The sequence below is a fragment of the Calonectris borealis genome, chromosome 17 (assembly GCF_964195595.1).
Source record: "Calonectris borealis chromosome 17, bCalBor7.hap1.2, whole genome shotgun sequence".
In the NCBI taxonomy this organism is placed as follows: domain Eukaryota; kingdom Metazoa; phylum Chordata; class Aves; order Procellariiformes; family Procellariidae; genus Calonectris; species Calonectris borealis.
In genome coordinates, this window is record NC_134328.1 from 15435657 (window position 1) to 15450016 (window position 14360).

The 14360-nt window shown below is 48.7% G+C and overlaps 1 protein-coding gene across 4 annotated transcripts in view; it reads right to left on the bottom strand.

The window, feature by feature from the left end:
- The window catches only part of NKAIN4 (sodium/potassium transporting ATPase interacting 4), a 53216-nt gene extending 44909 nt beyond the window's left edge, over positions 1 to 8307 (bottom strand). For all 4 annotated transcript variants that reach the window (XR_012676302.1, XR_012676303.1, XM_075166713.1 and 1 more), the window contains exon 1: positions 8148 to 8307. Coding sequence is in view for 2 of the 4 variants with exons in the window: in XM_075166713.1 (XP_075022814.1) it covers positions 8148 to 8201 (54 nt within the window). In the remaining 2 variants the exon portion in view is untranslated. The remainder of the gene's footprint in view (positions 1 to 8147) is intronic.
- Between the last annotated feature and the right edge of the window lie 6053 nt (positions 8308 to 14360).

Below are 14360 nucleotides of genomic sequence, written 5' to 3' on the forward strand. Positions count from 1 at the left end.
TTGCTGTAACTGTGTGCTCATCTGAGCACCAGGATTCATTTTTTATTAAGTGTACTTAGCTCTTGAGAAGTGTAACCCAACTATTCTCAGTAATATTCAATTCTTGTTCTTTCATATCTTTGACCAGGTGACTGGTTGCCCAACTGCTCAGTAATGAAGTCCTGCATCATGCGGACCTACCTCCCTCAGGTCAGTGATGTCCCAGGTCACTCAGGGGTGGCCCAATGACAGGGAAAGAGACTTGGAGAACCGTGCTGAGAAAAGAGATCCCGTGGCAGAGCAATGCCCTGGGAGACCGAGCTCATGGGCAGCTCTGCGGGGTGTGGGATGGAGCGAGCCGGGATGAGGAGCCTGGCCCATCCCTCTCCAGGCATCCCATCTCCAAGGATCTCATCAGGGAGATCCTCAGCTGCTTTCTTGTCTCCTCTGAGGGCAGCGCAATGGGGAGCAAGTCTGCGTGCGGAGGGGCTGCCCCGAAGGGCAGAAAGGGCGTGAAGGCTGGATCCCACACTCAGCCCTCGGGACTGCCTGCTGCCGTAACGGGGTGGCAACGTGTGCTTCTGAAAACCAGGACCTGGGCGGACAACGTGTGCTTGCTCCGTTGGTGCAGAAAAAATATGATGATGGTCCTGGTTTTCTAGAATTTTGAGCATTGGATGAAAAAACTGGAGGAAAAAAAAAAAGGGAAGAAAACAGATATTTTGCTGGCCTGAGAGAGCCTGGAGAGCAGGTGGGAAGTTGCCTGCAGGGCTGGCCGGGGCTGAAAGGTGGCAAAGGAAGCTGGCACAGCGACTCCTGACGTCTGCCTTCTCCAAGCAGGTGATGAAGACAAGCTGTTGCCTCGATTCCCACAGTATATTTTCATTAAGCCGTGGCAGATGGCAGCGGAGGTCACCGCTTCCACACCATCATCCTTTCAGCCGAAAGGTGTCAGGGAATCTGACACCTCAATTACTAAACCTAGATTCACCCAAACATCCAGGCTGAAGGGGGAAGGGGGATTGGAAAAGCTGCTCTCCTAATTTCCATGAATCCTCACCTTTGTGAGAAAATCTGGGACGTGAGCTTCCCTGATAAACAACATATTTGTGTCTAACGTCCTGACACAGAAGCAGCTGTGCTGAGAACAAGCCACAGACACCAGGAAAATGGCAATTAAGTCCTTGTGGAAATGAGACCAAAACGCATCCCTTGGAAAAGACAGTTGATGTTAATGAGCTACAGCGAAGTCAAGGGAGGACCCAAGGATCTTGCCCCAGCAGAGAACTGCTGCTCGCTCCTCTCTAGTCTGTGAAACCTCGGAACACAAAGCAAAATAAAACTTCTGTTCTTCGCTTCACAAGGACTTTCAGCTGTGGGCCCAGGGCTCAGCTAACCCAGGGGGAAGCCAGAGCAACATCACCGTTGACTTCTCTGAGTTCACCAGGAAACACAAATCCGATACGCTGGTGGGAAGCACCACCTCTGTCGAAAACCCATCGCAAAGATTTCTGCCAGGTATTTCAATCATTTCAGTTCTTCTCATCCCTACTATTAATACTTACTTTCCTATTACTACTTTACTACTGATTTCCTACATTTACTACTATTAATCCTCACTTTTATAATCCCTACTATTATCCCTGGCAATAAGAAGATGAAATAAGATTTTAACCCTTATCAGAGCTCAATAAACAAGTGAAGCAGAAGTCATTTATTCTTATTCTGAAATCCTGTAAACTTTAATGTAATATTGTGATTCTGGAATCATGAAGTATCTCAGATTGGCAGTTCTGCAGAGCGTCTATTCGTTGAGTTTCCTTCTACAGCAAAAATACCAAAAAACCATTAGCCTATGAGTAGATAACGAGTCAACTCAGCCAGCCACTACCCTGCAGGAACGCCCAAGCCTGTGCTTTCTCTTTGAGGGCTTCTCCCCTTAAACCCCAACACAAGTTGGGGGAGACACAATGACATCAGAAATATTTGGAAGATGAAAACTTCCAGAGTGCACAACTCCAAAGAACGAAAAAACCGACACCAAACCAACTTTTTTTTAGTGAGACTTTTCAACTTTTTTACAGAAGCTTGAAAACACTTCTGAAAAGTTCAAAATATTTGGGGTTTGGCAAAATAAACCCTCACCATCATTTTCAGCAGACATCGCTAAATGCCAGAGTATTTTCATTTTTTTGCCCAGAAATGTCCTTTTTTCCCTCCTCACGTTCTGGAGACGGCGAATGGGAGAAGAATGCATTACTTTTGAGACAAAAGTTTCCACTTTGTTGAAAACTCTCTTTCTACCAAACTTAAACACAGAGACACAACCTGTGCAGTTAGCGGTGCTCCTCTCACCTCCTGCAGCCCAGGAGGAGAGGGGACAAAGGGAAACCCACAAGCATAAGGACATCAAGTCACAAATTATCTCTGTTGGGTTTTTTTAATAAGAAAGGTTTAGTTCTACTGACCTCAAACCCAATGTTTTGTTAATGGGAAAAGGGAATGCTACAGCTGGGGCACTTACTGCTCGCTAGATCATATGCATTTTCGTAAGTGCTTGAAAAGCTATGGGCTATTCCAGGGTTTTCCTGGAGGAAAAGCGATCACAATCTGGCCTTTGTTACCCAGTTTATGCTCCAAGAGTTCCTACTTGCGGGGCCCTGGAGCAGATTCTTGGAAGAGCTCCATTTTGCACCCCAGCCAAAATGATCCGAGTTTCCGTATATTATTAGCACACAATGGAGCAACGTCAGCTCGGGGTTGGCAGGAGCAGCGCTCCCTTAACCCCACACCGGCCAGGGGGAGAGGTTCCCCGTCGGGGGAAAACTGTCTCCTCCTCTTCTCGCATGGCCCTGGTGCTCGGAGAGAGGAAAAAGGGGAAGGCAAAGGAGCAGAGAGTGGCCGGCAGAAATCGGAGAGCCGTCAGGCAAACACACTGCGTCAGCCGAAATAAAGCCCTGGTTCTCCAAGAAGAGTTAACTTCAATACCACCCTGCCCTCAGCTGCTTTTTGGCTTGGCCTTTGCCAAATTTCATTCCTGGTCTGAACGTGCTAGATGGGTTTGGTTAGGGGACACAAAGAAACGTGGTTCCTGTGAGTCATTTGCAATCTCCGCCACCGCTATGGGAAACGGGGATGTGGGCTGCTGGGCAAGGTGCAATCTGCAGTGGGGCACCTCTCAAACACATACCCCAAGCCCCTCTTCCCTCGTGCTGCTCAGAAGCTTTTGGGCTTAGACCACTGTGCTACAGCGGTCCTGACTCCAGCTGCTCAGGAAAAAGAAAAAAAAAAAAAGAAAAATCTCCTCATGCAAAAATTCAACTTTTTGTAAGAAAAGCTCCATAACTCCAAAATTAAAAATGTTTGCCAGCACAGCAAACATTTGCCAGCACATTTTTGATTTTTCGCCAAAATATTCTGGCCAAAACTTGGGAGAAAAACTCAGAATTGTCTATGGAAAGCAGATACTTCTCATGAAAATATTCATTTAGTCAAATCCCCAGGTTTCTACTGAAAGTCAGCTTCAGTGGAAAATGCTGACGAGCTCTATTATTGGCACAGCTTTAATTTTCCTTTGTCTGGAACAGACACGGAGAAGACAGCATCTGTCAAAGGTAGTCTTTAGACTTACGTTATTATTTAGCCTGGAGCATTGTTCAAGAACTTCAGGAAGGTTCAAGCCATCACGGTGCTGGGTGCTGTGCATATGCGCGACAGATAGCCCCTGCCCTAGAGGGATTATAATCTAAGCACAAAACATGGAGGAGATAAACAGCTGGGGAGAGCACAAGGTAATTTTGGAGTGGTCCAAAAATTGGGCCATCCATTTGGTCCATCCAAACGAGCAGCGCGACGAGCGAAGGGCCACGGCGCTTCCCCTCGCACCCGCTCCTGCCTCGAATGCTTTGTGCTGGGCTGCGTGAGCTCAGCCCTCCCTCAGGAGATGCAGCGAACTGCCCCAGCTCCGGAGGCAGCTGCGGAGGAGGGGAGAGACGGGTCCTGCTCTCCCCACCCTGCCTCCAGTTCAAAATGTCCCTGGGATGGAGAGGAGAAAGCCAAGAAAGGCATCTCCACAACCCCCGCAGTGCAGATGCTGCAATCCTGCTTGCTCCTTACCTTGGGTAGGAAGATGCCCTACCGCCCTCCCTCTTGCAGCCCACGTGTGACGATCCGATCGAGCCCACCTATTTTAGCTCATGCTTTTTTTTTTTGCCCAGGTCCTCCTTGCCTGCTTTGCGGTGCAATCCCACCTGCCTGTCTGCCACACTCCCCTTCTGCCCTCACCCCCCGCGTGCTCTTCATCGCTTTATGCCTCGATCAAACTGACACGACCGCTTTAGTTACGAGAGAGTCGTTAGAGAAGGATCTGTGCTGGTTTCAAATAGTTTCCAGAACTGGTCACCCCCTTCTGTAAGAGATTAAAATGGCATCGCTGAGAAGGGAGTGAGGGAGAAAGAGAGCACGAGAAAATAAATAAATAAAGGTATATAGTTACTTTTGGTTAGTCTCAATATGCAGTCCCGTCCCAGGGTGCCTTGTTCTGTGCTCATTTGAAGTATTAGTCACTTTTTCCATTAGAAGCTCTTATTCTAGGGGGATTTATAATGTATCTGTAAAATTGTCTCCAGGCTTTGCTTGGCATCTGAGCTCTCAATCCACAGACAGAATGTAAAGAAACTACAGTTGTTTGATTTATTGGGACAGGGCACCGGGAGGGAGGGAATTTTTCCATGCTCGGTGGAAATAAATTCACATAGTGCTTTCAGTGCACAATCACTTTGTGCTCCAGAAAACACACCGTTTGGGTGCAATCTCACGCTGGCAGAGAGGAAAGAAGCAAATCAATGATTTTTTTAATATCTCTCTGCCTGAGACCCAGCCCTCGGTTGTGGCTTCTCACCACGACCCACCCAGTCCACCGTCCCGCTGGGTGCGACAGTCTGTCATACCACTCGGGTTCAGAAATCCTGCCCTTGACAAGCCTTTTTCAACCCTAATTTCTACAAGGGACATTTCTTAACCCTCTGCAGAGGCTCTCTTACAGAGTCCTGATTTTTTCCTGGGGAGGCCCATGCCTCATTTAAGTTTTGCTCGTGTTTCTTAATATGCAGCTGCCCAAAGGCTGGGAGGGACGAGCAAGGGCTGGCAAGTAGGTAACATCAGCACCTGAATGGCAGAGGTGTTCGGGCAAAGCGAGAACAGGGAGGTGACAACACCCTCGGGGTGCACAAACTCTGGGCTACGAACACCCCATCACCTTGCCGATGGTCCTGCTCTGTGCCATGGCTGAGGATAAGCTCATCTGCAGGGTGGCCGTGACCTGGGCCAACGTTCACCCAAACTTCTGCTGAGGACAGGGGTGCGCTGGGGAGAAGGGGAGGATTAGGGACAGCGACACACACCGGGAGCAAGGGGAGGGAGAGCCAGAACCTTCTTGCAGCCTCCCTGCAGCACCGATCGGCAAAGCAAGAGCCTAACGTGGATGTTTCAAGGAAACAATAACCTAAAATTGGAACATGGCAAATTATTTATTCAAACTACAGCCTTCCCTCCCCCCTTGATTAGCAAACCGCTGGGGAGTCAGCCCTGATTTTCCTCAGACAGACGCATTCGGCTCTCCTCTATCTGCGCCACGAGCGCTCAGCCCGTGGGGGGCTGAAGATCTCGTTGGTATTCGCATTGTGTAGCAGCTCCCTGAATTCACACGTTGTTCTGCTCTCCGACTGGATCACAAACTTTTTCTTTGGGAGCATACACTGCAATGATGAATATGTTTGTTTTCTGGCTTTTTTTCCCAGGGAAACATTTAGGCTGCAGCGTGCAAACGCTTCCCCACACGCTCACTCAACTACTTGCACCTAATAATAAAACAATCTCTATGAAGCATTGCAACTCAAATTCCTAATTTGATTTTTTTTGGCGGGGGGGCTTGTGTCATGTTTCCATTCATCGTTTATAAAAAGCCCCAGTGAAGCCTTGAGGAAAAGACATGAGAACATGTAAAGAAACACAGGGGTGTGCTGCAAAACTGAAGTGGGAAATCCCAGCGCTGAAATCCTCTCCCCGTCTAAGTCAGAGGCAAAGCAGCCACTGACCGTAGAGGAGCCAGGATTTCACTCCTGGGACTTTGGTAGTGGGGGACACGGCGCTTGGCAACATACAGGGAAGACTGTGAAGGGTTCAAAGTATCAAATGAAGCCGAGCAGAGACATGAGAGGAACAAAGGAAGTTCACGTCATTATAATTTATTGATGATCTTGGCCTGATCGCTTCAGTGTTTTGTCTTAGCAGAACCCACCCTGAGCAGCAGCGAGTCCTGCAGGTCACTCGGCTGTACTGATGTGGAAGTGATGTGACAATTTACAAAGTTTTCTTAAAAAAAATAATAAAAAAGCAGCAGGCTGGATCTCACCCTCACCCAAGCACTGGCTGGGAACCGGCCAGGGTCTCCCGACCTCACCCCCATCGGAGCGCGGCTCCAGGAATTCCCTCACCATAGTTCACATTTTTCCAGCTCTACCAATTCACCCAGCGAGTGCCATGGGAAATCGCTACGGCCAAGGCATCCAAACTTGCTTAAGAATGAGCCAAACTGATTCTTTTCTTCAAGGAGGAGGGTCTTAAGGAAAATAAAATGCTGGGGGTTCTTTGTCCCTGTATCTTGGATACGAGAAAACTCCCACGCTTGTCAGAAATAAGAACAGCACCAGCAGCTCATGGCTTTTTCTCTTTCTTTTATTTTCTTTTATTTTTTCTTTTCTCCAGTGTGTGTGAGTGTGTGCTTTAAAGCAGGATGACATAGTGATGGGTTTAAGAGACAGTGAGTGTTGAGGTGCCAATTTCTAATGTAATATAGGGTAAAGCTTCTTTCTTCTGTGATCACGGGTGAAAAATCCAAAGAAATAATCTAGGAGACTAAATACACTCCCCAGCCATTCAACTTGCTCATAAATATGCCTAGTGAGACGCTTTGTGCAGGAAAACCCCACCACTTCTGTTCTGTATTTTGTTTTAACTACGAGTCAAATCTTCCATCCACATCTCCGATCGTGCTAGTCAGAGTTCACAGGGTTGCATTCTCACCTTCTTCCCCTGCAATTTTAGGCTGATGGTTTACATTTAAAAACTAGCAGGTTTCTTCTAATGAAAGGTTCTCTCCCACCTTCAGGAAAGTGCCCGCTCACTGTCCCTTTGCAGAAAACACGCTGCTGTCCCAGTAAGCAACTCCAAAACAAAGAGTTTTAACTGGACTCGTCCCTTGGCACTAGCTTACTATTCAACAGAACTTAGCAGGAAGCCTGCCCTTTCCTGCAGGCTGCTAACGCTCCAAAATAAAGCAAATGGGGAAGAAGTAAATGAAATTAAATACACAGATGCTGTCATTTCCTTTTTAAGGCTCGAGGAGCCCTGGAGCCCATTAGCTATTGACAAGAAGGGGACCCTCCAGATCCCGGCTGGATGCACAGACACTCGGGGAACAACCAGACCTTTGTTCATCACTGCTCGCACTAACATGTACGCAGATGTCATGGGGACGAGGCACCCGCACCCACCAGGGACCACGCTTTCCGCACACCGGGAAGTTTATTCCTAAATAAATACATGTATATTTATAAGCACATTCTATCTAAGCACTTCATCCCGAGGAGGTTTGAAATAATTCCTTCCAAGCCAGCACAAACCTCTCCCGTGCAGGCGAGCAGGGTGGGATACAGGCGAGCCCGTTCTTGCCGCTGGATGTACGAGAGGCTGAGGGTACCGGTGGGTTTCGGCACGGATGAAGTTTTTGGTTTGGTTTGGTTTGGTTTGGTTTGCAACATCGCCACCAAGCCCGCCGGGACTCCTTTGACGGAGTGATTTTTTTTAGTTGTATTTTATAAGCGCAAACTTATGCATTACGAACTTTTTTTTTTTTTTAAACGTTTCTCCGAGTTTTAGGCATCAGTAAATTCCCCCGCGCAGCAAAGCGTCCCCGGAGCGCTGCCTGACATCCCTCCACCTCCCCCCTCCGACACGAAGTTGAGGAGGGACCGGAGCCTTTAGCGGCCCCGGGGCAGCGGGCACCGAGGCGCTGCGGGGGGGGCTTTTGTTCCCGTCCCCGTCCCGGGGAGCCGAACCCCCCTTCTCCGCCGTGACCCCCCTCTCCTCCCCGGAGCGCCCCAACTCACCAGCTGCAAAGTGCAGAGGAAGATGAGGGTGCAGCGCCCGGTGCAGCATCCCATGGTCCCCGAGCAGCGGCCGCAGGGGCAGCCCCGCCGCCGCCCTGGGGCTCTCCGCGCCCCGGCCCGCAGCTGCCGCCCGCCGCCGCCGCCGCCGCCGGGAGCGGGAGGGAGGGCGGGAGGGAGGGAGGGAGGTGGCGGCGGCTGCCGGAGCCCCTCCGGGAGCCGGGGAGGAGGCAGTGGGGCCACAGCTTAAAAGGGCAATGCCCTGCCGGCGGCTGCCGTCCCAAAGGCGGGCAGGGCTGGCGGGGCGGGGGCTCGCTGCCGCCGCCGGGATGCGCCCCCCGCCCGCAGCCCTGGTGGGATGCTGCCGGCCCCCGGCAGAGCCCGGCCCCGGGAGGCCGATCCAGGCAGGGCAGCGCAGCCGGGGGCAGCTCCTGCTCCCCCGGCGAGGGCTGGTGCGGCAGCCCCTGATTTTTTTTTGCCTTGGTGGGACGTTTTTCCCCAGGGGGTGCTGGCTCTGCCGCCGGCCGGGGGTGCGCTGGACAGGCAAGCTGTGTATATGGGATGCAGAGCCTATAGGGCATCCTAGGCGACGGGAATCAGGAGCTCCTCTCCCCCTTCCACATATGCCTATCACCTTCCTCGCTGTGCAGGTGCTGGCATGCTCACCCTAAAAATCATGAAACCCAGAATTAAACTAAAATACAAAGGTTCTTCCCATAAAATTTGTCAGCAACAGTGCACATAGAAGACAGAAAGGGGGATAAGACAAGGAATTATTTAAAATGCGCGTTTGTGGGTATTCTAAAGTATATACCCAGGCTTGTGTATGAATCACAGCTGACTAGTAGCAGAGGGATGCAGGGGAGCGTCCCTCTTCTTCCAGGAAGAGCTTCTACCTGAGCACCATCTAGGAACCGTTCACCATACCCTGCACTGGTAGAAAGCCAAGTCAGTCTACTTCAATTGCAAATAGTAGAGCAAATCCAGGAGCACACAACCACCTCCTTTACATGCCCGAGTCCTTCACGTTGCCTCCACTCCAGAAGGAGGAGCGGGGTCCAGAAGACACGGGATCACGTCAGCCCTCCCTGCTGTCCACGTTTCTGGTCAGCCCGAGGAGCGGGTCACACACCACGCGCCGTGATTGGGACAGAGTTGTTGCTAAGCTCAACACAACAGGGTAAGAAGCTTTGGGAGAGACTCATCTGATGACGATGTCGTCTCTTTGCAATCTCCAGTGACTCCAATGGCTGCATGACAGTTTGCTCGGTTATTCTCAGGCTGTTCCTTTTTCCTCTGAAGCACGTCAGGGTTTTGCTTCTGTCTCCAAAGCAGGGTGTGACTTTGTACCGTGAGTGACCAGCCCTGCTTTCCTTTTAAATAAGCATGCCACACTGCTTATGACAGTGGTGTGAGAAGGAAATGGTAGCTGAAATGATAGAGATTCTATCATTTCACTGGAGGAAAGCATTGCCTGACTATACCCCAAGGAAGCAGGATTAGTCCTAAAGTGCTATGAATGTTAAAACCTTATACTAACAACATTATTGTTATTCAAATCAGCCACAGGGAGAAATAGAACAAACAAACAAGCAAATTCTGACCACCTAAGATTAGGAGACAGACTCTGAATTGATTACAAATCCTACTGGTTTTAAACGGTAAAGTGTATTGATTATCTGACCTATGCACTGCACATAACCAGGGCATCAATTAATGCAGTCAGATACAATAAAACACATTTTATTATAGGTGAAAGGAATACACCCAGAGAAGAAACCAATTTACTTCACCCAGAAAGCTGTGGACTGCAGAAACTTTGGCAGTTTGTATTCGCAAGAAGATGGTTTTTGGATGGCGGAGGCAACAGGAACAAAGGCCAGTTTATTTTTTAATGAATGCAGATGAAACATTCCTTACAAACTGCATAGGGAAGTCTCACTCTGCACTGTAGGGTCAGGCAACCTGACATCAGAATTAAAACACGAGCTCAAGACTGCCGAGAGCAGGCTGGGCTTAGGCTGGTTTGTGTTATGTGCTCTGGAAACTGCTGGGAACAGCATGGGAAAGGCTGGTTGCAGCCGTGCAGGTTTGTACTTGGCCTTTGTGCCATTTCTTAAGGTTTCCTGCATCTCTTGTACTGCCTCCTGCTTCTAAAAACCTCCCGTAAGCATAGCTATTTTCCAACTCAGTTGTACTACAAAGGAGACATCGTGTGGAACGGCAAAAGGTATTGCTGCTGAAATACTAAGTTTGACATCAACAGGATTTTTTCCGCCTGCATTTTTATCTTGATAAGCTAGGTAAAAGGCAACCATGTGTTGGCTGGGACTCCACATTCATCTGAAAGAAAACACACTGACTCTCCTTGGCTTATTAAGGAGGGTGAAACCACAGGGATAATGTAACCTGTATTTCAAAGGCAGAGACTTAAAACTCCCAGAGCCTGATCTTGTAATCTTCATTTGTATGATTTCTTATCTGCCTTGGTATAGCAGGAGGCCTGGACACAGAGGGGATCTGCCTTTAAGTGTCCAAGTAGCCTCACTGGTTTTAGTGGGGCTACACACATGTTGAAAGTTGGACACTTGCTTCAGTACTGTGGTCTCCAACCTCTTTTGATTATGGACACCAGTGCAGGTGCATTGAATTTGGATCTCCCGACACCAAGTTTGGTTTTTTGGTTACTCTTTGCAGGCCAATTAAAAACTCTCCTGCAGACCTCCAGAAAATCCTTTATTTCCGTGAGATGAAATATTAACTTAGCTGAATTTGGACCTAAGTGAATAAAACACTAATCAGGTTTATTCAATTAGCAGGTGGATTAACAAGGCACCATTAGATGAGGCAGCGCAGACAGTGCCATCACTGATGTGCAGTCTACCACCAGTGATCCCCCATGTGCCACTATATGGTGGCACTTGGCATGGTCACAGCAGCCGCCAGCATCTCCTAAAAGTTGTGCGAAGTCCTGACCATCTGAATTCCTGCATGAGTGCTGCAGGGCCACACAGCTATCCTGAGAGTTTAACTCATAAAACCAACTACAACTTTAAATCAGCAAAAAAGAAAGAAAACCAAAATTGCTCAGTATCCTGAATTTTTTGCTTCCTGGAGTATACCTCGTCCTCAGCTTTTGATGGGCAAAATGTTGCTTCAAGAGTCCAGTCTGGATGTCAAGAAGGATTTCTCCTGATTAAGGGGGTTTGGATGGGGTCTGAGGGATTCTCAGCAGCGATATTGATCTCTGATGTGTGTACACAGAGCAAGGCAATGGCAGGCAGCTCCATCCCTCTCCATCAGACAGCCGTCAGGAGAAGATCAAGAAAAGGTCAGGAAGACCAAGAATTGGTCAAGCAGTCATTACTGCAGTCCTCTCCAAATGCTGTGCCACAGGTATGTTTACGAGATCCCAGTAGTTTCTTTTTTCTTCCTTTAATTCCTGAGGATGCCCCTTCACTTTAAGATCCTGACCTCATGGAAGGAATGAAATCCAGTTGGGAATCATCCTCAGGTTCAAATGATGCTCCAGAGACCGAATGTCTCTGTTCTCAGCCAGTGCTTGAATCAGGAACCTCTTCCCATCCAAATTTGTTGTGCTAAGGGGGTTGCATGGATCTAACTGCACTGCTAGGGGAGATTGACCTGCAACAATGGTTGTTATCCCTTGTTCCTGGCTGATTACATCCAAATTACTTCGAGAATTCACAGTTTGCTTCAGAAGAACTCAAGAAGCAGAGTTAGCAAGCTTGAAACAAAGCAGCAGTATCTTACCACAGCTTGTTATCTCTCCTATCTGCAGCCTCCTCGCTCTGACAGATCAAGATGAGCAATAGAGGCTGAAAGTATTAGCTGGGGACACGTCTCTTCACAGCCCAAACCCTGTAATTGTCACAGCTGCTGAAAGCTATAGATGGTCTTACAGCCCACGATACACGTGGGGTGCATTATTCCGCTCAGTTCATTTACATTCACCTCCTCTCCATTTTAATCACCTCATCTGGGTCACGGTGCCTTTACAGATGTCTGATCAAACGCAGCGGTGTCAGAGTACTCCAACCTTCTCAATGCCACATCCAAAAGGCAAAACGTGCCTGTCCCAGTGTTTATGGCCTTACGAGCTAATGAGCCGGCCCGCTCCCCTCCTTCAGGGCAGAGAGCATTCCCAAGGTGGCATGTCACATCATATTTCTCTATCACAAATTAGAAGTAAAACCCGCTGCCAGTCGTCTGACTGATGGCAGCTTTCCACTGTGCAGAGCAGTATTTCGCAGGGGACACATTCAAAACGATCAATTGGAAAGTCTTCACGTAAGAGCTGGGTGAGCTGTGAAGCTTCCTGCCGCAGGACACTCTGGATGCTTAAAATGTATGCGGGTACAAATGGATTAGGATAAATCATCTTCCTGGGTGGAAGGAGGCAAGGGCCCATGCCTCTGCTCTGTGTCCTCAAGAGAGTAATGTTGGACGCAGTGACAGGACCTAACTGCTGGTGACCAGGGGCTGCCACCGCTCACCTCGGGCAGGCAGGTCTGGCTATACGAACTGGACTCGCTGATATTCCCATGTGTCTTACTGAAGACTTTTTACATAGAAAAAGATTACTGAACCAGCTAGAAAGAGAGAGAGATCACGAAAAACAGGGCAAGGACTTTTGACCTTCTAATTTTAAACTTGTAATTTTTTAAACCTCGCCTTACCCTGGGGTAATAACCAGAGAGTTGTTACAGAGCTCAGCTGCTCTGGGACTGAAGCCAGCTGAAGCCAAGACTATCAAAGTGGAAGACCTAAGAGAGGTGGCAATAGCACAGAGATGTCCTTCTCTCCAGAGGGACCTGAGAGGCAGAGAAGCCCAAACTGAGCAGCACCGTAGCGGTACACCCTCAGCAGGCGATGTCCAAAGGAACCACGCTCTTCCCCTCCTTTTGCAGCCTGCAAATACATCGCAGAGAAAACAGCCCTGTGAGAGCAAAGCACAACGTTTGAAAAATTGTTCTCATCACTACACAAGAAAGGAAACAATCTCAACGACTTTTATGCTTTGAAATGGTTCCCCAGCAGCCCAGGGCAATCTATAAAATTTATCAGAACTGATGTGTGAGATCTGTCATTTTCTCTCTGATCCCTGTGAAGTCTTGGGTGTTGGGGGGAAGCAGCTCCTCATCAGGCTTTTTGGCATTTCTACACCACTATCATCTACATTCCGCATTTGTAATTCCTTAATATTGACTTGCTGAGCTGCACAACAAATTCTCATCACTCTTTGATGGGCAAGTGGAGGATGGCAGAGGTGGAAGGCAGTTTCACTAAGCTCTCCGGTATGTCAGAATAATAGCAAGGGGAACAATTTGTCCACATCTAGCTGATACAGCTACCTTGTTTGTATGATCAAGGGCTTGCACAAAGCAAACATGACTGGTATCGTTCCTCCTCTGGATCAAACACATAGGCACCCATTTACTGCTACAGCCGAGTCAAGGTTCAAATTCAACTTTTACAGCTTTGATAAGATGCCTTGACAATTCTGCCATAACATCCCACAAGCAGCCTTTCAAATAACTCTTTTTGAGTTATAGGTCTCCATGACTATAAAGGAAAAAAACAGAGAGAGAGAAACACCTTGGAACCTGCCAGCATTTTTGTTAGTCTGAGGGGGATGCCTTGTGCCACGGACCATCACCTCACCTCAGCAGCAGTCCTGAAGAACCTCCCCCGTTCACTGAAATCCCCGCTCTGTCTTATTTACAACCCGGAGACCGAGAACATGGACAACTACTGAACTCCTTTGGGAAGAGCTGCTCGAGTTAGGGTCATAGCAGCACTGGGGTTGCACATGAGCGTTCCCGGGTAAACGGTGCTTTCATCGGTACTGCCTCGAGTGGAGCGGAGGGAGTGCCCGAAGGGTTAATTCACGCAGGAAAAGCAAGCTGTCACAGCTGACATCCCAGCATCTCAGCCCATGCAATCTGAGTAGCTGGCATGATTGCAGCCACATTTCCAGCTGCAATTTCACTAGGCAGTGTGACCAAGAAGTAATTCGATGCAGCTGCCAAGGTCTCTGGGTATTGATACCAAGTGATTATTCAAGGTTTCCATGCAACAGTTGCATTTCTCAAATGATATGACAGAAAAAGAGCCTAAAGAGTGAGAGCAGCCTCCAATTTTGGGCAGCGGCTTAGGGCGCTCTCGTTTAGCCAAGTTGCTTCCCCATTTGCT